Here is a 25558-nt window from a genome sequence, read left to right as displayed (position 1 = left end):
GACCTTTCGATGGTGTAGCAGTCCTCATATTCGAAAATTCAACAATTCAACACGCGTTCATACATTCTCCCGTGGTTCAGCTAGAACCAATTAGCTACTGCGATCCTAATGAATCAGCCGAATCTCTAATCTCTTGAGATAATCTTTTAGAGCTCTCGGGGATTATGAACTTCCGCCGAGGGCGTTTGTAGCAAGATCACTTTCCCTGCACTGAGAGCTCAAGGAGACGATCAAATGTTTCTTGAGCGTGATTGGCAGTGGACGTGTACGTGGGCCGAGCTACATTGAGTCCGAATTAATGTAAATTGATATGTGTTCAGTTCAGTTCAGTGAGTTTTCAGTTAGTTTATAGTTTCCTTTTTCTATTTCTTTAGCTAAATAATTAATGTAGAAAAGTGCGTGATAAATGAAAGGTTGCGTGACAATAGGCGATGGAAGCGCTGACGAATTTGGGTGATGGTTTTGCATTAGTGCAAGTGAGATGCAGCTAAAATTTCACCCAACTTTTGACAGTTCTAAACGGGTTTTCTTAAGAGGATAACTTTTCGCTTCTATCGCCCATTAGTTAGTTAAAGGTAAAATATACGTGCTAGATTTTTCGTTCGTGTTTTAATGCTTTCTGGTGTCGAAAAGGAACGTCTTTTTCAGATCAGTCTCACAGGGACCACGTAGCACTCCGCTGCTGCCGTTTTCCCCGTTGCGCCGGAAACACCCGACAACAGCATTCGTCGGAAGCGGGACGTTTCGCCAACAAAACGTCCCGGTGGGAGTTACAGGACCTCCACGTGGTCAGAGCAGCGCAGGCTATCGTTGCAGCCAACATCTAACAACACTCAGCAGTCGTTCAAGGTCAGGTAGCAAGCCACAGCGTCGGTCAGCGACCTTTGACCCCAGGTCAAGCACAGGCACATCGGCTCAGCACAGGTGGGGAGACGTTCGATATCGACACCTTCAGCGAGCGCCCGAACGGTGCTAGCATAGCCAACAGCATCCAGAGCAGCGTGATTCGTTACAATCAGGCCCGCCAGTGTCTCTCCATCGGCTGCGAGTAACAGGAGCGAAGGAATCGGTGAGTACATTCCAATAACCAGTGATTGGCATTGAAGGGGTCATCCATATATGACTCTCTAGTTTAGGATTTATTCATTTCCTGAACGACGGTGATCTGATTTCCGTTTTGCGCAACATTTAGTGTCGAGGCCGAATTTCCATTCCATCTTTTACGGAAGCCCCACTATCAAAAGCATAAATTCGTGTGCGACAAGCTATGCTGCTCGAAAGCTTGTCGCATGAAAACACGCACGTATGGGGAGGTATAACTTTAGGCGTTTAAAAATTGCACGCAAGTAGGTTAGATAGGATTTAGATTTAAAACGTTAAATGATTTCTTTAAAGTCAGGGAATGAATTCTAATATATATTGTAAATTGTAATTCGATTGTTTTCTTCGATTAAGGGGGGGGGGGGGTAGGGTCTAACACTGTCAAAAAAATCGATTTTTTTATTTTTTTATTTTCTTATTGTAAAACATGTCAAGAATGTTGTGTCAAATTTTCAAGTCAATTGAAGCAAAACTGTAGAAGTTATAGGCCTTTATCTTCTCCTATATAATACTGCAAGAAAGCAAGATCAGAAACTTCAAACGCGTTTTTCTCGAAAGCACATTTTTAAAGTCCGTGGACATCGTCATTTGAAAACGTCTTATCCGATTCTTTTCAAATTTGAAACATACTTTCTACATATAAAATACCAGATCCCAACGTTTTTGTTTTTTGTGTTTTTTACTTTGGGGAGGTTTTACAGGTGAAAAATGGCGGATTTTTTCGTGAAAAATCGTAGTTTTTACTTCAAACAGCCACAAAAATTTCATAAAAAAATTTTTAAGTTAAATAAAAACGTTGGGGTCCAGAAAAACATCTATTAAAAATATTTTGCTCTGATTTTTTGACTTCAGATTATTCTGTGCTGAGATACAGTGGCCACCGCAAATCCTGTTTTCTAAAAGGCATCCTCGAAAGTGCTCCGTCACCGGCTCATTTTTCAATATTTTTCAACGAAAAAATTACTAAATGTTCTTTTAACAATGCTTTGTATAATGCAAAAAATTTGAATACATTTGTTTGAACGATAGCTCTAGAAAAAAAATCGTGAAAATGGTGTTTTTTTTTATACCCGTTAGACCCTACCCCCCCCCCCCCCCCCTCCCTTAATTGAAGATTTTGACCACTCTTGGGGATTCCGGGGAAGGAGTTAGCTCGGTGATGTTATTGCCAGGTATGCGTATGAGTGATTTTTAACTGAGCAGTTCTTTTGGTCTATTTCACGTGATTCGAATTCGGGATTATGCGTTAGTTTCGTCGCTTTTGGGCTAGCTATTTGGAGAGCCCTATCTGTTCCGATCCTTAATCACTTGTAAGAATAATTTATGGACTCACCCTCAGCGGAGTCTCATCGGGCATATTAAATCGTGGCGTACGATCTCCTAAAGGAGTGGCGCTTAAGTCATACGCCAGTAAGGGATCGGTCAGTGGCGGCTACAAGTTTTCGTCAACATCAGCGACAGCAACATCACTGACGACATTTCATGTTGACCAGACATCTGTAAAACATCTTCCTAGTGTTGGAACCAAACAAAAGAAAGGGTTGCCGATTACCGAGGTGTTTGGTGGATTTTTCATCGTCGCTGGTTGGCAAGGTTGCCAATCACCAGCGCGAAAACTTCGGATTTTTACTTCATTGACTAAATGTATCGTTCAAAGGTAGTGTTCCGCAGGGTTGAGTACTTAACTTCTAAACCAGATAGGATAGTTTTGTTATACTTAGATTTATCTTTGAAGTAACGTTTCCGGGCTTTGCGAACTGAATTTCGGCTTCTACATAGTCGCGAGTGCCACCAGCACGACTTATGTCGGTTTGGTCGTCTGTAAGGGGTGTGCTCACGTAGTATACCCCAAAGGTGGTCATAGAAGGTAAAAAGTACACTGTCGATATCCAGATTGGCAAATGCCGAGATCCAATTTGTTTTTGCTAACACGATCGGTACCACAGTGCATAAAATCCAACTCACAAGTAACAGGCTGAACTGTGTCTATCCCCCTTATTCTGCGCCGCGCGTGAGGTGACGATAGTCGAGTCGAGACGGAGTCACGTGAGTCTTGTCACCTTATTCCCGAAGCCGATGTGACAGAGCATACGATTTGTCACTCACGGTGACTACTAGATTAGGATAAGAACTCAAAAAGTTCGTTCTAAAAGACGTTTCTCACCTAAAGCGACTACTGGAATCGGGTGACTCGACTATCATCACCTCACGCGCGGCGCAGAATAAGGGGGTATATTGCATACTTCGTAAGGATTGTCAATTGATAAAATTGAAGGGTGATGATGTCGATTGGAATTTAAAATGGCGTGTAATGGGTTTACAATTACTGCAAGATCTGGTTAATTCAAGAATATAAGAATATTAAGTCGAGAATTCTGCCATTAGCGTTAACGAGAGAGCACATCTGAGATAAATCAGATGCAATTGTAGCCAGTTCCTATTCAGTTGAGGCGTTTACTGGCAGAAAACTATTAGTAGCATGAGTCGTAAATTTATCCAACGAGGCTTACCAAGTTTGATAATTACGTCGAAGTGCTGAAAAAATATAAAAAAATATTATAATGTGTGAAAAAAATGAAAAAGAATAGTCTGAAAAATTTAAAATAAAATAAAAATGACAAATACATCAAAAACAACAAATTGACAACATTGACCAAAATTATAAGAATTATAACAATGACAAAAAAAAGATAAAAATGACTTAATCTACAAAATGGAAAAATAAACAATACAAAATTTACAAAAATGATAAAATTGCCTGAGCTGGAAAATTTGAGGTCCATAAATTACTTTCAAATACGTCAAAAATTAGCAAAACCACAAAAAATGCATTTTGTGTGATCCGCCAACTTTAAAATAAGGCTTTTCACGAGAACTTGAATTCTGAATCAAAAAATTCTTCGTTTGATTTTTTAATTCTGAATTCTAAATTACCAACTTATAAATTTAAGGAAAGTCACCACCAACCTATGGTGTTTGTCAATAAAATAAAAGGTATAATTACAGTCCTAAAATTTTAAATTCATTCAAATGATGCCTTCCAAAACCTGTTGGATGACTTCTCGAAGTCGAAAGTATTAAGTCAATTAGAGAGCGACTCATCATCATTGTCGAATTACCCCATGGCGAGATTCAAGTTCTGGAAGTTTGTTTTTTTTCTTCCATTTATGCTTACCTCAAATATCCAGAAGTCCTTCCATAAGCTGATTCCGGACCCCGGGGGACGCTTATGGACCAGCAGGAGCCAGAAGCAGGACGCATACCATTATAAGCCTGGTTCAGCTCAAAGCGTGTCCAGATCCAGAACATGGTGGGGATGCCGAATGCGTCGATAAGTATCGTGAGAAACAGAAAGTCCCAGATCATCATCAACATCCCATTCCAGGTTTAGCGAGCAAGCCAGCGCAAAAGTTTTGCAGCAACTTGTTATTGTTGCTGTTCTTACTGTTTTGGTTGCTGTTGCCGAGGTTTTGTTTTTGTTGCTTGCTGCTGCCTTCTCCAAATCTTTATTCCACCGATATCAGCGAGACACACCGGTTCTCGGGATGCGGATTTTCCATTACGTCACTTGATCTGATGGTAGGTAGCTTGCCAGGAAAAAAAAAATTGAGGTACCCAACCGAAGGCACAAAAGAAGATTTTGAAGTACGAGTCCCAGAACTTGCAACTTTGTTTCCACGACGATTCCTGTCCAGGTTGAATGATCGTGGGCCAGGGGAAGAGGACCAGGAGAAGCAACTCGGGTTCCCTCTCGGGGTTTTTAATGTTCCTTTATAAGTCCCCTCCTGGTTGTATCCTCTTCACAGCGGGAGGAAAGTGTGCGGGACGTGCGACGGAGGACGATTATACCTACTTGTTTCTCAAATGCACCTCGTGCCCCGAATGATGTGGGTTAGCGAGAGCGAGAGGGAAGAGAGAACAATCTTCCCTCCTTGTCGCAATTTTCTCACAGTAGTTTTTCTGTTTGTGCCGTGCCAACAACAATGGGATAAGGCCATGGGATGGGAAGGAAAATTATTGATGCATTTCTCAGGATGGGAATATGACGTTGTGCAGCTGGCGCTTCCTCTTCGAGAGGGTGCCGTGAACCTGACCATGGGACCATGGATATCGTGGATCATGGATATGATGTGTAGGGGAAATCGGTTCATCCATTCATTCGAATGAACCTTTTTGCGAGGATTGATCCGATTGATTCAAATAAACAGCAGTGGTTTCCATGACAAAAACATAATTTGAACTGGATCACAGGCACAGGTGAAGACAGCGCCTTTAACCCTTTAATGCATAGTGTTGTTTAAAACAACACTAATCAAAATCCAAATATCTCGTAAACGCGTGGATATTTTTTAGTCATGTATTCACAAAAAATATTCTAGAGATTAAAAGAAATTAGGCAATTGTATTTTTATTACGATATTCCAATGTATGTGTGAGATATCGAACAAAGTATGCAAAAAAAAATGCGAAAATCAAATTTATTAATTTTTTTGAAAAAAGTAGTTTTTGGAAAATTGCTGTTATTTCTTCAGATTTTCAAATTCTAACAATTTTTTCAATCTCAATCAATCAAAAACACCTTTCTGTATCCAATTAACAAGGTTTTGAAAAAAATAGCGAAACCGTATTGAAATGAATCAAGAATTTCAAAAATTATTTTTCAACTTTTATGGGCCATAACTTTTATAATACTCAAAATAACGACTTCAAACCTGTTGAGTTTTGTTATTCGAATTAAAAAGTTATTATTTCACTGAATCAATAACTGTAATTCTCATTTTAAAAAAGTCATGCATTAAAGGGTTAAACTATGCTATTGTGAATTTAAGTGAAAATTTTAGGAACGTCGATGGTGAACTGGCAACAAAACACAGACTTCCGACAATCTAGTACTTCCCTTTTCTTTGTCGGAAGTCGGAAGTCCGGACTTCCGAAGTAAAATTTAGTGCTGGCGCTATTATATTTCGGGAACAACAACTTGATATACCCTTCGGTTTCTAGTAAAAGAATATGTTTCGTACCGCCGATCTATATGGGCGAAATTTCCTAAAAAATTAAAAATTATGAAATTATTTTTGAAGCTGTGGATTTGCTTATATTTTTAATCATTTTTGGTAGTACTTACAAGCCAAACAAATACAGCTGAGGTCCGTAATCCGTTTCTTGATTTTTGAAATGAAATCAAATTTGAACGTCAACAAAGAAAAACATTGACTACTTGATGCAATATCATCTATAAGGTTGTGATATTACACTTCACGACGTATTCGCGTTGTGTACATCATTTAGATGTGTTATTGCAACAGAAATCCGTAATACAACATCATCTCCAGAAATTACATCGTCCATCGTTACATTTTCTTGCTGTGTATACTAAAAAATTAAAAGCAAGTTCCAGAAAGCAAAAGTTCGCACTTTTCAGACTAACCAATTTCAAGAAGAATCGTTACATATAGAAAGTTACATGTAGAATTTTTTTTTTCAAATTGATGATTTGCCCTTATGTCTGTTATATATAAAGGTTTCAAGGTTTATTGAAGATTTACGATTTCAATCACAATTTAGAACTGTTGTATGGTTTGCATTGATTTGTTCTTTTTTCTCAAATCATTGGGCTGCTGCCGTCAAATTTCTTTACAACACTGTTTCTATTTCAGGCGTATCTGATATAAATCCAACAATTTTTGCATCACAGCATGCAAAAATAGAAGAGAAGTGTAAGAAATTTGACGGCAGCAGATCTTGAAAAAAAAATGTCATTGTAAAATTTTCAAAATCTGCTTGAATTGTCAAAATTTCTACCACTTTCTTCCAACACAAATGGACTTGCTTTTATTGTAAAAAATACTGTAACGGATTTCATACCAACTCGACACAATATCTGGCATGACCCTCTCAGAATAGAATGAAATTTTGTGTGTGTATAGTCCTCACGTAGTTAAGGCACTCGGTATATTTACACCCAAAATAATCTTTACGTCGTGGCTACGTGAAAAACTACATAATTTTTATCCAATTGATTTTCACGTAGATCCTACAAGATCAATATGTAAACACGTCCCTATAAGAATTCGTGTTTCATGGGCCTTACCTTCAATTTACGTGAATTTTTAGTGAGTTCAACTCACTGTGCATATGAAAGCTACGAGGAGTGTTTTTAGAATCGGAGTCAGGGACGGGATAATGTCATAGTCATGAGCCAAAAACTGCGACTAGTGACCCATTTTTTTCCTCACATGTCGTTTGTTAAAGATTTTTTTTAAATGAAAGCATGCTATGAATGATTATTTTGGTAAAGAAAGTTTTTTCCTTTCTGTCATTGATCATTGAAATCTCCAATATATCGGTCATGACATGATAGTTAAAATGGGTCATGAGAAATATCACCAATGTAATTTTTTGCAACTTTGTATGCCAAGCTAATTTTCAAATGTTGTACTACGGCAAATTCTAACTAACCATAGTTTGTGGCCAAAGATTAATCCTCGGTTACACGAAGTGATACGAGGCCCATTCGGCCTTCACAGCATCACCACCAGCCAGTCGAGTTGTACCGTCGGACAGTGAGGACAAGAAGTGATTTAGGCCCAATACACATGATCTCCCTATGCCCAATTGGGGCAGACCTGCATAAAAAGTATAAAAAATGTCCTTCCTAGACGCCTTTCTTTTTATTTCCATTTGGTTTCCAAATTTCATTCATTGCCCACTCTTCTCATACGTGACATATATTTACATCACGTGAATATGAATGATATTTACATTCACATTATCGGAATATTTCTGTCATGACATGACCCATGACTGATCATATTTTCTTGGGTATAGTGATCCAAAATAAATTTCGCCGTCAACGTGAATGAATGAAAATTTTCATGCCTGATCGGAGTGAAATGTAGGTCAATTGGTATTTTTGTTTATGTTTATAATGAAAATATAACCAAAATTCATTTAGGACAAACTTTATTTTCACAAAATTTTTTTGCTTACACTTCACTTTTACCACAATAAAACACACTTCAGTTTCCGCAGTTCCAGCAACGCAGGGCGGTTTGTGGAATGCTGAAAAAAAAAGGGAAAAGTATTCAGTAATGAAAAATAAATGATCTAATTAAAACATAATTTTACTTTGTCCGTTGTTGCCTGTATGGTGTCCTGTGTTCCGTGTTCCGGGAAGTCGTACCAAAAAAACAGTAACCGGCACCAGTTTCGTAAGGGCACGCATGCATCCAGATCCATCCCTTGTTATCAAAATATGGAAACAAAAATCAATTTATTATTATTCAGAATCATCAAAAAGTTAAAGACACTTACCATAAAGACAAAACGAAATCTAATTATGCTTGTCAATGCAGCTCCTCTTCCTGGGACACACAAATTTTCACACCAGCTGGCTGACAATTTTCTTTTCTAATAAGAATTAACAACCACACGCTTGAGACAATTGCATAAAACGGACTTAGATCATCCACTTGGAATTTACGTGAAAATCATGTGTAAGTTATGTGAAAGTAAAGCAGCTTTTACCAGGGCATCCTTGATACTCTGTGATTAATACAAAATTCACGTAGAATCGATAAGATGCAACAAAATCTCAATTTACGTGAAAAATCCCATAGAAAAAATTTCAAAATTATTTTACTTTTACCATCAATTATTACAATCGAAGCTCTTATTTTTTCGAAATTAGTACAATTAATTCAACGAAGAATTTTTGTATTGAAGGTTGGAAAAATACACAGAAAAATAAATAACATGAATTTAAAAAAAATCATGAAGATCGGACGAGAAGCTTAGAAATTTTATTCTTCAAATTCTGAGATGGCATTTTTTAGGAAATGGAGTTTAAGTTTTTGAAATGCATTTCTCTCAGTGTAGGATTTAAAAAAAAATTTTTTTTTTTTTCTGAAAATTCAACCATTCTTCCAAAACTCTCTCATGATTTGTGTAGGAGTTGTAATATTCGAGCTAAATATGTTTAAAAAAAATTTGCCTGAAAAGTTTGGTCTTTTTCAAATGTTAGTCTAGATAATTTTTGGGAAAACTAAGTATGCCAAGTTGCTTTACTAGGTAAGATCTTCGCCACTGCTTCATAGATAGAAATAGGAGTTTCCATTAGAAATATCTAGGAACATAGGAAATGTAGGAGTTAAGATCGCTCCATTTATCAAAATGGATCCTGATCTATAACTTCTCCGCTACCAACACAACCTTTTCCTTGAATATTTGAATATAGATTCGCAGACGTATAGATGGCTTCTATAGTTGGTGATATTGACTTGCATTTGTTTCTAAATTTTCCAAAACTAGGCTTTGGAATATAAAAGGGCTTGATTGAACCTAAGAAGTATCCTACTAATATTCCTTCATATTTCCCCCATTGACTACTACTAGGACGTGGTCGGTGCCGTTATTGATATTTTTCAAAGGAAGAGCATGAGTTATTGTGTATCGGGAATGTAACTGTTAATCACAAGCACCATTCTTTTGGCCCTTGCATAGAATTGATGGCAATCAATCATGGAGTAGTAACCATTGGAGAGGTAGAATTTGTTCTGCTTAGCCACGTCTGCGATCATGGAATTATAAATGCGTAAGTTGATCAAAGCCTAATAAATTAAGTATGTGAAGTCTTTTTTTATTGGTGTATAATTATCATGTATACACTATACAGTGTGTTCCATAAGTTCGAATACACTTTTTAACCAAATGGTGTGGTCTAGCCGTAGCATATATGTACATCTAACTTTTTGTTAGAGTAACTTTGTGCTATCATCAGACAAACTATTCCTGGTGTCGAGAAATTGATTTTCATTTAGTTTTCGTATTTTATCAGCCTTTTCACACCAAAAGTACTGGTACAGACGAAAAATCCAATTTATTGACCAAAATAAATAGTTTACAGGTCATTTAATATGTCTCCATTAGTCCAATTCTCATAAACATTGAAGATGTCGAGAATAAACAAGTACAGAATTCCTAAACTTGTCTCATATAAAATCTATTTTTTCGTATTATGTGTGAAATGTCGAAAAGTAGTTATACGTGCTAGCTGATTTTCTTGAAAAAGCCTACCAACGTGATAGAGGATAGAACTATTCCACATTATAAATAGACGAAAACCATGAAATATGTGCTTGTGTAACTTTGTATTAAGTTTACATTGGTAATTAATAGATTTTTTTTGCTAATTTGGCATGAAGTGTTTATTTTTATAGACCATTTTACACAGCATATTACAGGTTTTTGGAAATTTTGGTTGAAATAAAAAGTGCCCTGCCCTTCAAATATAACATTTTTGGATTGGTTAGTTATATCTTACATGTTGTCGAGATTGAACAAATACAGGAAACCTATTTTGACTCTATATAAAAATTGTCAGCATTCTTATGTGGAACGAAATTTCAACAATAAGGGAGCGTGCCTCGTATGGTGGACTTTTTTTTTAAACTTATTTTTAAAAACGAACACACACATATAAGGATCTCAGTGAAACTTCATGTTTCTTTGAAGAGATCTAATTTTACTTAACTCTAAGGCGTACATCTTTCAAGGATATTATGGCTAGCATCTTACAAATGCTAAAACCATCAGACCTTAGAAAGAGTACTATATGTTCCGTGATCGGGATTTGATCTCATGGACTCTGGCTTAGAAGACTGGAACGCTATCCTCTAGGCCATGACCGGACTTGACAAACCGCTGGAGCTCACATAGGGTAACGGACTTATTTTGGACCGGGTACATATTTTGGACCACCTTCTAGCTTTTTCCAATATTTCCCTCATAAAACATTTTAATCATGATTTTTTTTAACAAATATAGTTGAAGCTACTTCTTATGATTCTAATCGTGTCTAACATTCAATTTAAATAAGATGATAAGGGAGAGAAAATTGAAAATAAAGTTTTGATTTTTCACAGTTGAGCCGAACCAAGCCTATTTTGGGAGGACGTGCCATTATTGAAGTCAACTTTGAAGAAGTTTTCTGCCTAGCTGTGATGAATTTAACAATAACAAACATGTTCAAAGCTATTAAAAAACACTTGAAAACTAGTTTGCAAGCTTGAAGAACCAAAAAAAAAAAAAAATGTTTTGATACCAAATTTACCCATGTCGAAAATAGGTCCTACTAAATTCCTTAGGGTCTTATTTTGGACCACTCAACATAATCTGGGTATTATACTTGCTGTTAAATGTTCATGAATGTAATAAGACGTTGAACAACGATGTGAAAAGAATTTTGAACACTTTTTCAAACGCTTACTAAAAATAAAATTTGGCATTATTTTTTACAATTAACTTGCCCAAACCCGCCTTTATACGGGGTTTATTTCAATCGGCATAAAACCAAGCCAATGATTTTTCTTTAACTTACTTTTCGAACTTGAAACCTTGTTGATCTAACAATCCACATTAATCGCAACTATTCGATAAGCATTTGTCAAAAGCAACAGCTTAGAGAAGCTTAAAAATATGAAAAAAGTGAACATGCACGAATTTTTAATTAAGTCATTATTTTTAATGCTTCATAATAAATGATTGACAGTTCAGTCTAAAGGTTACAACCATTTGATTACAACCGATGATTTACGAGAAGAAAAATATACTTGGTTAGATAGAAAGACGAAATATAAACCCCGTCTAAAAGAGGGGGAAAACCGAGGAAAAACCAACAATAAATCGGCAAATATGTTACGAGTTTAATTTTTGATACAGTTTCAACAAACAAGCGTACCTCAATAGAGGCTGGGGAAAAGTTGAAAAAAGTTAGTTCAGGAACAAATTAACGTGAACGAATCAAACTTGTCTACAAGAATGACAAAGGAAAAGAATTCCTGCATTATTCGCATAATTGCGCATCAACCGCTGTTGTAAATATAGCAAAATTTAGATTTAGTTTAAGGGTGGTCCAAAATAGATCCAAAGGGTGGTCCAAAATAGAGACCCAGTGGTCCAAAATATCGACCAGAGTAATGATCGAAAATATGAGTTTTAGGCTTAAATCTCGTTATATTGTAACAAATGACGATACGTTCCGATAGAAAAAGTCTCGATCTTTGTAATGAACGGATAAAGCAGCCAAAAATTGTAACATGTACTTTTTTAATTCAGAAAATAGCATAGCCACTTCCCAAAGCGGTCCAAAATTGGTCCGTTACCCTAATTGGTTCAAGGTAAAATTTTTCCAAAACAAAAGGTGTGATTGGCCATTATTAATATACCATTCCATTTGAGTAAAAAAAAATTATTCTGTTCAGTTGATTTTAAATTATCGTTATTTTAATTTGTATTCGAACTTATTGAACACCCCGTATACATGTGTATACATATCATTACGAGTTCAATGATTTCAGGTGGATATGAATAGTCAACAAAGCTAAGCTCCCGACAGTGCGAAAAAAGGGTAATTTGCAAGCATGTTTTGAACCGCTTAAAACACTAATATGTATAATGAAAGAATATCACTAATTCCAATGGTAAATATTATAACACAAGTCCTAATCTGCACGAAGACTGAGATGAAAAAAGCAATACCTCCATAGCTATTGCGATTCTTTCTCATGGTGTCCGTCTTACCCGACTATCCCCTTTCAAAAAAATTTGACAACAAGCTTGCGAATTTGTGAGTAGAGTATTTAAAGTAAAGTAGTATTTAAAAGTTCAACGATTTGTTTCTGAATTCGAGAGTGTGTGTTAAAGTATATTTTTTGAGAAACACTGCAACAGTCGTAACAGCGCATCCTTCGAATACGCATCGAATGAACTCTTCACCATTCAATTTTGTGCCGTTTGTTGATGTTCATCCTGGGTTGGTTTGAAGGAAAAAGGGGAAAATTGAGAGTCGCCGAAAAAAGAGAGAAGAGCATTCAAATCTCTTCTCTGTTACGGTTCCTTCATTCTTGAATCAAAACCTTCTACTCTACGATACGAAGGAAACCGCTATCGAAGAGCGAAGTTTGCTATGCTGTGTGTAGGAGAGGCGGAGGATTGATTGAAGCAATGATTCAAGAATTCTCTCGCGAGAGAGTTTTTGGGTCCTACGTTATTTCTAGTTCTGGTTTCTGGTGGCAGGACGACAGGTCCGTCCCGATTCTCGATAGGACCATTCAAGCCAGCAAGCAAGCAGCAGCTCGAATCGTCCGTGTGTGCTGCTATTCCATTCACTTGATCGCCCAACGTCGAGGCGTACGTACGTACCGATTCCGAAGAAAGTGCTTCGCTTCCTATTAGAAGGACCATACACGCGATTTGTGAGAACCACAACCGGCGCTTGCATAGTTACCTATACCTAGTGTGTGAGTTACAGTGCAGAACATTTGCGTTGATTTGTTTCTTTTTTTCCTTTCGTTGCTTCGATTGCGGTTGAATATTCCGGTGTAACGTGTTCGAATCCGATTCGATTTCGATCGAGGGTGGGTGGTGCCTTTCGGTTCGCCGATCATCAATCAACAATGCCCGAAAAAAAAAACGGAAGCACGTAACAGCGCCAGCTCAGCCTGTTCAGCTACATAACATCGGATCGAAATCCATGTGACGGTACCGATTTGCCGGTGCGACTGATAATAAGTGGGGAAGGTCCTGAAACCCCTAAACTCGAATCAAACGATAGCAGCAGCAACCCAATTAGAGTGGTGTAATCTAACGTGTGGTGTTTGTGTGTATGTTCGGAGATTGTGGGTTCCCGAAGACAAAAGCTTCCGTCCGTCCGTGTGTGTTTCGTCTTTCGCTATTTTGTGAATGGCGAGTGAGCAACTGAAGCGAGGATTCGATTAATGAAAAGGATCTAACGGTAAATTGCGATTCTTCTTCTTCTTTTATGTTCGCGCGGTGTGTGTGAGTCGGTTGGCGAAACATCAACCGTGCTTGTAAAAGGTCCGTGTGTGACCTTTTATTCCATTCCATTCACCAGGACGAACGAACGAGTAATTTAGTTCCTGCAGCCGCAGTCAGGTGTGTTTCATTCCGTGTCCTGACTGACTGACTGGAATTTCCTCTTCCATTCACGGAAGTTACTCGAATGCGGTAAAGTGGATTAGTGTGGCTAATGACATAGAGAAGAGTGTGTGCGGAAAGTAATCTAACCGGAGTGCTTAGTGAAGCTTAAACGGATTAAAGTGTACCCTTCCTGGGAACGTGAGGTGCCCCAAAAATTGGCCGGAAGGTGGTGATTCACCTGACAGTTAAAATTCGGATGCAATAGCAAGCAGTTGGTGCCATCCCAGCATGACAATGTCGCAAATCCTGAAGCAAACCAAGAAATGTTGTGTAAAGGTAAGTTGGCAAACCCCCTCCCTTGTACCATGAAGTAGTTAAACAGACTTAGACCCTCCCTCCCGTCATTCTTCCTTTCTCTCAATCAAAACTTATAGTTGTTTGCCTTCCGGTGCTTACAAAGTTCACCCCCCATCCCCGCTTTTTTAATGGGTGACACTTGAAACGGTTTTGTCGTTGTACATACACACCAAATTCCGAAACGAGTGTCATATCCTGGAAATGTCATAAAGCGCGTGTTTGGTTTTCATTACCCTCACTCCTGGTTTGGACTGTGAACTAGGGTTACTAGTTTGCTATAATTTTCCTTCCAATTTTTTTTGAAGCAATTTTTTTTTTAATTGACCTCTATTTTTTCCAAAAATGTTTGGATTTTTCCTACCTAATTTTTCAAACTATAGAATTTTTCCATCCAAAGTTGAAAAAATAAAAGTTTTTGGATTTAATAAAATTGGAATGACAAAAATGGCATAAATAACAAAAAGGACTAAAATAACAGAAATTCCAAAAATATCAAAAAGTACCAAAAATTTCAAAAAATACAAAAATTATAAAAATTACAAATATTACAAAAATGACAAAAATAACAAAAATTAGAAAAATTACAAAAATTACAAAATTTACAAAAATTACAAAAATTACAAAAATTACAAAAATTACAAAAATTACAAAAATTACAAAATTACAAAAATTACAAAAATTACAAAAATTACAAAAATGACAAAAATTACAAAAATTACAAAAATAACAAAAATTACAAAAATTAAAAAAATTACAAAAATTACAAAAATTACAAAAATTACAAAAATTACAAAAATTACAAAAATTACAGAGATTACAAAAATTACAGAGATTACAAAAATTACAAAACTTACAAAAATTACAAAAATTACAAAAATTAAAAAATTACAGAAATTATGAAAATTACAAAAATTACAAAAATTACAAAAATTACAAAAATTACAAAAATTACAAAAATTACAAAAATTACAAAAATTACAAAAATTACAAAAATTACAAAAATTACAAAAATTACAAAAATTACAAAAATTACAAAAATTACAAAAATTACAAAAATTACAAAAATTACAAAAATTACAAAAATAACAAAAGTTAAAAAATTACAAAAATTATAAAATTTATAAAAATTACAAAAATTACAAAAATTACAAAAATTACAAAAATTACAAAAATTACAAAAATTACAAAAATTACAAAAATTACAAAAATTACAAAAATTACAAAAATTACAAAAATTACAAAAATTACAAAAATTACAAAAATTACAAAAATTACAAAAAGGACAAAAGTGACAAAAATGACAAAAATGACAAAAATGACCGAAATGACCGAAATGACCAAAATGACAAAAATGACAAAAATGATAAAAATGACAAAAATGACAAAAATGACAAAAATGACAACAATGACAGCAATGTCAAAAATGACAAAAATGACAAAAATGACAAAAATGACAAAAATGACAAAAATGACAAAAATGACAAAAATGGCAAAAATGGCAAAAATGGCAAGAATGACCCAATATTGACACAAAAATGACAAAAACTACATAAAATTACACAATTTACACGAAATTTACACAAAAATAACCCAAAATAACTCACAAAAATGACACAAAAATTACTCAAAAATGGCACAAAAAGGACACAAAAATAATACAAAAATGACACAAAAAGGACATAAAAATGATACAAAAATGACACAAAAATATCACTAAAATGATACAAAAATGAAACAAAAATGACACAAAAACGACACTAAAATGACAGAAAAAACACAAAAATGGAACGAAAATGAAACAAACATTTCACAAAAATGACACAAAAATGACACAAAAATGACACAAAAATGACACAAAAATGTCACAAAAAGACACAAGAATGACTCAAAAATGTCACAAAAAGACACAAGAATGGCTCAAAAACGACACAAAAATGATGCAAAAGGATACAAAAATGACTCAAAAGTTACGTAAAAATGACACAAAAATGACACAAAAATGACACAAAAATGTCTCAAAAATGACACAAAAATGACACAAAAATGATACAAAAAGTCACAAAAATGACAAAATGAAAAAATGACAAGAATTAAAGACAGTAATTAAAGCAGTTAAACAAATATGACACAAAAATAACAAAAAAATGGCACAAAAATGGCACAAAAATAATACAAAAATAATACAAAAATTTCACAAAAATGACACAAAAATAACAAAAAATTGACAAAAAATGGCATAAAATGACACAAAAATAAAACAAAAAAAATGACTCAAAAATGAGACAAAAGACACGAAAATGACAAAATGGAAAAATGACAAGAATTACAAAAATGACAAAAAATGACACATAATATGTCTTTAATTCTTTTGCTAGATTTTTTCTCAGCAGATGTCAATCTTCGTGAAAATACCAAAAAGCTTGATATTTTTATCCATGAAAATATTGCATCCCTTTAACTCTTTCTACTAGCAGAAGTCTCAATTCATTTCGACATATTGTATCAGCAGAGGTCTCATTTCTTGATGAAAATTCTGAGAAGCTTGCCAATTTTTTTTAAATAGAAGTTTCAATTATTTGAACGTTTTCTTTAAGCAGAAATGTCAATCCTTATCAAAGCCTTTTCTTAAATAGCAGAAGTCTCAATCCTCTTTGATGATTTTCAAGGGTTTTGACCTTTATCTTCAACAATAGTTTTAACTCATTTTAACATTACACATCAGCAGAAGTTTCAATTCCTTTCGAAGATTTTTATCAGCGAAAGTCTACATCCTGTTTGAAAATGTTCAAGAGCTTTGACATTTTTAATCAGCAAATGTTTTAACTCACTATATAATAAAGTATAAGCAAAACTGCCTATTGAAACTCCTGCTAAAAGGGAACCCCTTTGGATTGAATATAGAAGATTGAGACTTCTACTGTACAAAAAATGTTTTGATCCTTAAAAACCAACCAAAGTCATGTTCAGTTTAGGATTCAGAAAATAAAAAAATGAACGGAATTATGAGACGAACTTAAATTCATAATCCAGCTTCAAATTTCAAATTCAAGCTCACTCCAGAGTTCAGATCAGATATATAATCAGAGAAAATCCCAACCGCACTCCACTTCAACCGGGACTAATCTCGGTCACAATTTCCCGGTCCCGGTCGGGATGGCGAGTAATCACTGCTCGGCGTAACCCCCGACTCGACAATTACGTGGGAAGCAGCAAAAACGTCACAAAGCAGGACGATACACCTACTCCTGCATACTCCATCCCACATCGATCTGGGATAGAACTACCCGGCCCGACGTTATTTCCACGCTATGTATGGTAATAATAGAACCATACACCGAATTAAAAAAAAAAACGCATCATAAACATCCTACCACCCACTCAGCTGGCTGCCAACTCTGAAACTTGACTCTTCATCCGATGTCAAAAATCCAACCCCCTCACAAGGCTCGTTTTGTAATGTTGATCCTCCTGGCTGATGCATTCATGAAAATTTCCATGGAAGAACTTGCTCCCATATGTGTGTTCCAACTTTCAAGAATCAAATGGTGGGTGAGTAATCTTTTTTTTTCGGAGAAAAAAAAGGGTTCCCACACTATCGCCCTTTGGTCTCGCTTTCAGGATTTCAGCAGAGTAGAGAAGGGTTAACCTGCATACAGTGACACAACTTGTTAGAATTAATTGCCACCCCTCAGCTTCTTTTGGTTCTGTTTAAAAACCGAAACAGAAGCAAGTCCTGCAGCTCACTCACCCTCCTGGTGGCATTTTCCGGTTTGACAGAAACAACCATGATGTATGGTAAAATATGCTCATCAACGCCGAGCTAAAGAAGGAAGAAAAAAAAACAACGAAAAAACCAAAACGTGGGAACATCCCTACACTGCAAAAAATCCACATATTAGGAATATGTGTCGGCCTATATAGATCTTTGCAATTTGTCTCCCATTTAAAAATTATGTGTCATTCTTATACTCAGGAAATATTTCAAAGTTGTATGCGACACATGAAAGTTATAAATTCCTACATATTGATTTTATGTGTGGAATGAAAACGCCTGAAAATAGGCTTCAAATTATTCAAAATAACATTATTTGAAATCTAGTCTTGGGCATATGAAAATAAAAGAGACAATTGTGATTTGTTTTCTCAATGACAAAACTTTCTTGTAAAATTTTTTATGAAAAGTTTCGTTGAACAACTATTGACTCTTTTTGGAGGCTCATCATCGAAGACATCCGAGGTTCCATTTCCGAATTCAGCGTTCAACAATAATGTTGAAGGACCATCCGTAATCCACACCAATATTAGCTGTGAGAAACAGATAGAAAAAAAAACAAACATACGCTTTGTGATCATCGTAAGAAAAATGATGTTTAAGAAGTTATTTATAAAATTAACTAACCTTGTTTGCCTTTATAAGACCCAAAAAAGTTTCCTTCACCAGTACGTCATGTTTTTTTTCCAATCGGAGCCATTTTGAAAGGGTGCAATATTTCAAAGATCACATTCATAAAAGTTATGTGTAAGTTGATGAACATCATCTTCCAATCCAATATAAACTAAAACTTAAACATAAATCTTATTTTAATCATATAATAGCAGAGATTTATGAGCTTATGTGTGCAGAAACATAATCCATAAGTGTACATTTTTTGCAGTGTAGAAGTTTGGAACTTCCGTACGGTCTCACATAATTTTTTGTTTGTTTCATTTTTCATATTCTCGCTCGGTCTCAGAAGTCATCCTTCAGTCAGTTCCATATTCAGCAGTCTGCTGTTATTGTTAGTTTCCAGCTTTTTTCCCATCGTCATCGTCATCGTCACATCCTTCTGTAGGCGAGCACTTGCTGTTGGCTGTTGGCTGCTGCTGCAATTTTTCAAGTGTGTTTATTCTATTTTCCCGGACATTTGGCTCTGGGTTTGGCTTCCGCTTTTTCACGGGGTTTTGTGTATAGGAATACTGAGACAAAATAGCTCCCTCGAGTCGGGGCTGAACTTTTGACACACAAGTGTAGTTACCAGAGGGTGGTGACAGACATATTCCGGATTGTTTTGGTAGGGTTGTCAGGAGTACGAAATGTTACAAATTACACAAATTGAAAAAAATACAATGAGACTTCTGCTGATGAAAGATGTTCAAGCTAGTAGGGATATCCTTTACGAAAAACTGCTCCGGCTCATAGAAGAAGACATCGAAGATTGAGACTGCTGCCTCTGAAAACGTTCAAAGCGAATTGAGACTTCCTACTAAAGAAAAAATATATAAAAGCGGATTAAGATTTCTGTACCAGGGCAGGACTTGGCAGCTTGGCTCCCTAAAATATTCTTTGGATGATATAGCAAATTTTTATTTATCGTTTCAATTAACTGTCAAAATTTAGTTCTATACAACACTTTTTAAGACCGGGGTTCAATTCAAGCAATGATAAAATTCTTGCAGTCATCTTCCAGCATGCGCGATCCTCCGATTGGGCTCGTATTAAAAACCGTTAACGCCTTAATAAACCGTTACAAAATACTCGCAGACGCTAGAATTTCTAAAAAAAAACTTAAAACATCTCCTAACTGCTGATGTTCGTTTGAATCTTCAAAATAGAGCGTTTTTTGATTACAATAGATTCTTGATCTTTAAAGTAAGGTAGTCAGAATTTTTTTCCAGAATTTTACACTCCATGAGAGTGTTTCTTGATTAAAAGAGTTTCTTAATCACTTAAAGTAAGATAGTCGAAACATTTTCCACAGCAATCCGGGGCAGGCAAATCCGGGCTATTTGAACTGAAAACCTGGCAAAATCCGGGCAGTAGATTTCAAAATGTTCAACCCAAAAACGGACAAAGTTGGGCCAAAACCCAGAAAATAGACAAAAAAAACACTTGAACCATTTTATTGTTAACAAAATACATCATTTTTGATTGTTTTCAAGACTTCCCTAAAATTTTTATTTTGACAAATCTTGTCGGAAAGTTTTCGTTTTTGGACCCAAAAATGATAAAAATATAGTTATTTGATTGCATTTTTCAGCTTATTTTTATAAATAATGTGAAGAAAATCGAGCATTTTTTCAACAAAATCCGGGAAACCGGGCCGCGCCGGACAATTTTTTAATTTTGTTATAAATATCCGGGCAAGTCCGGATGAATCCGAGCAATCTGGCAAGCTCAACTTAAAGGCTCAAGATTGAACAAAAGTCGGTCTGCCAAACTCAAGCAGACGTAACTTGCAAATTACTGGACTGATTTTCACCAACAAACTTTTGTTGAGTTATTTAAAGTTGTGAGTTCGAATTTTCCGACCATCTATCTAATATTCATTTGAGCTTCATATGACTAAATTTACACAAGCAAATGGTTACAAATTTTGTATTTGCTTCAACTGAGCTTAGAATTCTCCATTTTCATATGAATTTTAATGAAATGACAAATTTGAAAAAGTAAAATAAGAAGGACAATATTGCCTTCATGCAGTATGTTGTTCGCTTACAAAGAAAAAACAAGAAGATTTCTGTAAACTGGATATGTACAAAGAAAGATCATGGTAAACGTTACCATATCCGAGTATAAATTTAAAACATAAAAACTGATGGATTTTTTGAGTACGCTTTGGTTTGTCTTAAACAAAAGATTGGTTAAAATTACCATGTGTACGCTAGACTGCCCCAAATTTGTATGAGAAATTTCAAGCTTGTGAAATGTTGTGCGCTGCATGCTTAAATCGATCCTAGGCCTAGTACAAGGTCTCATGCCAAATTTGGGCCAGATCGGATCACGGGAAGGGGTCGCTCAACGAGCCTAAAGTTTGTATGGGATTTTGAGACATTTTGTTCGGGAGGAACACGAAAATCCAGTTTTTCATGAATAACATCCGAAGACTGCATTTCGATTCGACTTATGATAAAAAAGTTATTAGATTTCAAAAATGGGGTAACTTTTTTCAGGCTGATATTCATCATTGTTATTGCTGCGTAAAAATGTTCGAAGCAGTGTCTCTCATTAATAGTGATGAATGTCACCTTTAAAAAAGATAACTATTTTTTAAGCTTAATAACTTTTGTGTCTTAACTTGAATCTAAATGCAGTCTTCGGATGAAATATTTGTCATAGTTCAGCTTTTCAGAAAACCCGAAAAAGAAATTGGCCGAAGGGGACCAAAGTTATTCATGAATAACTGGACTTTCGCGTTCCTCTCGAACAAAATGTCCCAAAATCCCATACAAATTTTAGGCTCGTTGAGCGACCCCTTCCCGTGATCCGATCTCGCCCAAATTTGGCAAGAGACCTTATACTAGGCCTAGGATCAATTTAAGACTGCAGAGCAAAACTTTTTGAAATGTCGGGTCATTTGGGGCATTCTAGTGTACGCGTTAAAGCTGAATGACGTATAATTTTACTATGCCATGCAAGCCCAAAAGGTCTCGATTGGCCGGGCCTCGGGGCAATTTGGCGAATTCATGTTTTTCAGCACGAATCAGACGTTTTGGCTTTTGTACTACCCTTGTGTATCTTTGGCGTAATGACATGATGCCAAGTCGAGCCAAAATATGACGATTCCATCATGCTGCTCGATCATCGGCAATAAACGCTTCTGGAGGCATTCCTTGATATAGTTCTGGGTGTTCATCCGATGTGACGTACGAGCTAGATATTTTGCCACACCAACTCACCAACTTCACCTTCTTGCCAAATTTTTCGGCGAAAATGGCCTTCTCCGTTTTGGAGATATCTTGGTCTTTGCGTACAGTGAAGTATTGTGGCCCAGGAAGGGTTTTATAGTCCAGTTTCATTTTTTCAATATTTCATCGTTCATGATAATGTGCCCAAAACATTGCAAAATATTGAATCATACAGTTTCCGAGCTCTTGGTTTGACAGAAGCGGCTTAATTTGGGTTCCTTTTAGGTTTTTTCTGCTTCCGGTACGTCTTGAGCCCAAGTCGTTCTTAGCACGCATCATGTTAGCCATCGAAGTCTTGACTTTTCTCGCCACTTCCCGAACGGAAGCCGATGGTTTCTGTTTGTAGGCATCCCTGACCTTTTTGTCGATAGCAGGACTTACAGATTTTCGACCACTCCTCGGTTCATCTTCAAATGTACAATGTTTAACATATTTTTTGATAGCTGTTCGTACCGCTGCAACGCTCACATCCTCTTTGGCCAATTTTCTCAATGAGATTCCACTCACAGTACAGTCCACTTGTGCACGATACTTTTTCTCTTCTCCGGAGTAAGACCACGCATTTTGAAATGCAATCACAAATAAAATGTTTTTTTTATGTTATCACACGCTAACGTGCACGTTACAGAAATGAGTAAACAAAAGGACGCAGCCAGTACACGCTCCTTTTTTAACTCAAAACTAAGTATGACCGAGGTCCAAAACATAGTTCGATTCTATAAACTTAAAGTTAAGTACCCTTTTTCCTCCTTGCGAAGGTTCAAAACGGAGTTCGAACTGCGAACTCAAAATTGATCCCTTTTTTTCCTTCGGCGAGCCAGCAAAGCTGAGTTCGACCTTATGAACTAAAAATTGAACTCTCTTTGTTGGACTGTTGTTTAAAAAAAAGTGAAGCGCGTTTCACGGTTGCTTAAACACAAATTTCGATAAAAACAACACAAGAAACAGAAAACTATTGAGTGCCTCAAATAGAATTTTCTACGACTGACCTGACAATACGTTAGTACCGCATCTATTTTAAGCAACGTTTTGAAATTTAAGACGCCCGCCACTCGTTTTACCAGTGGTGCGTCGTAATTGAGTGAGTATCACCCCAGAGTGGTACTATTTATTCCAAAAAGGATGTTTTCCTCCAAACGCCTCTCGTCTCGAATCCTTTCCTTCCCCCGAATCGATAATTGGTTTGCTGGGTCGCATCGTCTTCCTCGAATTAATTCGGGAAAATTTAGCCATTCTGCTTCCCCAGTTTGTTGGCGCCTCGAAGCGATCGAAACAGATGGGTTTCGTAATTTTTAGAATTTTTCGAGCGGGCTTGTTATTCGAAAGCTATTTTAATTCCCTGCAGCAGTGCGACTTAAGTTGGAGGCTTATTTTTGGAACCGTCTTCGTTTTATGTTTAAATATTAGTAGGTACTTAATTGGATTGATTTCGACTGGTTGGCAATTTTTCCGATCATCACTTTTCCTTGTAAATTTTTAACAATTGAATACATCTAAAAAAAACATTGAACCTCACTGTGACGCTCATCGAAAACGCCTAAATTTATACTCTACCACAAAAAAGACAGTTGTAAACGCCTTCGGGTAGGCAACGTATTGTGCTGTGATGTTCCTCATGGGGAAATTAACATCACATTGAGGCCTAATTGAGCCAAATTTAACTCCAAAAAACCAGATCATCAACTTTATGATCAGAAATGATTGTACATCGAAATCCAAAACAATTGAATAAAAAAGGTCTTAGAACTTTAAAATCATCATGTTTACTACATAACATTCTACAAAATGCATTTATTCTAAGGTTTTGTGAATTCTGTGTACAAAATAAATCATTTCCAGCCACTGAAGAAGAGTTCTAGTAAATTGTGGAGTTACTTCAAATAACGCGTGGTTTTCCATCAAGGAGCATTTTTCTTAGCATGCTTCCAACGATAATGCCCCTTTGAAACGTATGGTACTGGTGGTCCACGTTTCTTCCTGTTCCTGTGTTCCAGATGTCTCTGCGTTCTCTGCTCCATGGTAGGCCCAACCATTTTATGTTTTTTATCATTTTAATGTTGTTATGTTAAAATGATAAAAAGCATGAACAATGACAAGAAGAATAATAACTCTCTTTTATTGTTCTTTGGGACTCAGACATAAGTTCTGGCTGTGGAAGTACGATTAGTGATTAGTGATTAGTGAAAAAACCAGATCATCAACTTTAAAAATCACTTCAGCATCGTCATCCAAATTACAATAATTGCGGATGATCGTTATTGTTTTCTTCCATTTTTTTTGTCTTCAAGACCACCAACATTAACACCATTGTTTCCCCCTGGGGTCTGACCAAATCTGGGACATATTTGCGAAGCAAATCTTCATAAAAGGAGAAAACATTCGCTTGCTACTGTGATGAAGTGGAACAAAAAAAACCGACAACACTCATATATGAAATAATGTCCCAAATGATGGTGGTGCTGCCGCTGATGGCGATGATAATAACAAACGACGACGACGAAGCGATACTTCAGCCTCTTCCTTCAGCGTTGATTTCATTGTCTGGTCCCCCTCCTCTCTCTCAACTTTTTTTTCCGTCTCAGTCAGTTTATGTGTTTATCTTTTTGCCATCGGATTCGATTCGTCCAATTCAGAGCTTTTTTTCCCCCGTCTGTTTCGTTCTGCGAATTTATTATTCTGCCTTCCTTCTGGGCGAAAATTCGCAACAGCGAGACACTTTCCCACGTATCCGGAGGAGATAAAAGGAGATACGAAAAAATAAAGAAAAAAAAAACAGAATGGTAAAACGCGCACCAGAGGCCAATCGTTATCATCGTCTCCCCGCCAAGCACCCTTCTTCAAAAAGCGGAAAGTCCATCATTCCGAAAAGCAACCGAGCCAAATTGACGGTGAGAATTTTGAGTGTTTCCCGCAAAACCGGTGGGGAAGTGGCGAGACAAATTGACTGGGTCAACACACAATTAGTTTGGACGTTTTTGTTTGAAAGTAACCTTTCACACCTTGAAGATGACTGGCGGGAGGACCGAAACGTCAATATGTTCAGTTTCTCCTTTTTATCTTCCAATTTATCAGAAATCAAAGCCTCCTACAGCTAAACAAATTTAAAACAAAAATTGTTTCTTTTTTTAACATTTGGAACCTTGAAGATGGCTGAAGGAAGGGTCGAAACGTTAATTTATTATTTTTAACTTTAACTCCAACGAGCTCAAAGCCTTCCGTGTTATGAATTTCCAAAGGTGGAAAATCCAAAAAAAAAATCACAACTTGACGTTTCGACCCTTTTGTCAAACATCTTCAAGGTGTGGAAGTAGAAAGACGTTTTATTTAGTTATTTTTCCCCTTAAAACACTACGTCGCCCTAATTCATCGACAACTGTGGGAAAACTCTTACGTAAATCAACGAGCAGACACCGCATTGGCCCTTCGAGCGATTAAACAATCAATATGGAAGGCACGAACGAATTCGAGAGCGGTGTCTGGCTGGGGAAAAATATCA

General features: G+C 36.3%; 1 protein-coding gene across 2 annotated transcripts in view; it reads left to right on the top strand.

The window, feature by feature from the left end:
• Nucleotides 1-245: 245 nt before the first annotated feature.
• The window catches only part of LOC129755420 (uncharacterized), a 34415-nt gene continuing 9102 nt past the window's right edge, over nucleotides 246-25558 (top strand). The window contains exons 1-4 of one of the 2 annotated variants that reach the window (XM_055751907.1): nucleotides 246-300; nucleotides 375-575; nucleotides 634-1069; nucleotides 14015-14376. In XM_055751907.1, the coding sequence (XP_055607882.1) occupies nucleotides 14329-14376 (48 nt within the window). In that variant the 5' untranslated portion in view covers nucleotides 246-300; nucleotides 375-575; nucleotides 634-1069; nucleotides 14015-14328. Of the gene's footprint in view, nucleotides 301-374; nucleotides 576-633; nucleotides 1070-10327; nucleotides 13895-14014; nucleotides 14377-25558 lie in introns of those variants that run through there. The other variant, XM_055751908.1, reaches the window with a different exon arrangement.

This window comes from Uranotaenia lowii, chromosome 3 (assembly GCF_029784155.1).
Source record: "Uranotaenia lowii strain MFRU-FL chromosome 3, ASM2978415v1, whole genome shotgun sequence".
In the NCBI taxonomy this organism is placed as follows: domain Eukaryota; kingdom Metazoa; phylum Arthropoda; class Insecta; order Diptera; family Culicidae; genus Uranotaenia; species Uranotaenia lowii.
The sequence above is the reverse complement of the archived record's forward strand: the minus strand, read 5'-3'. Positions and strand labels throughout refer to the sequence as shown.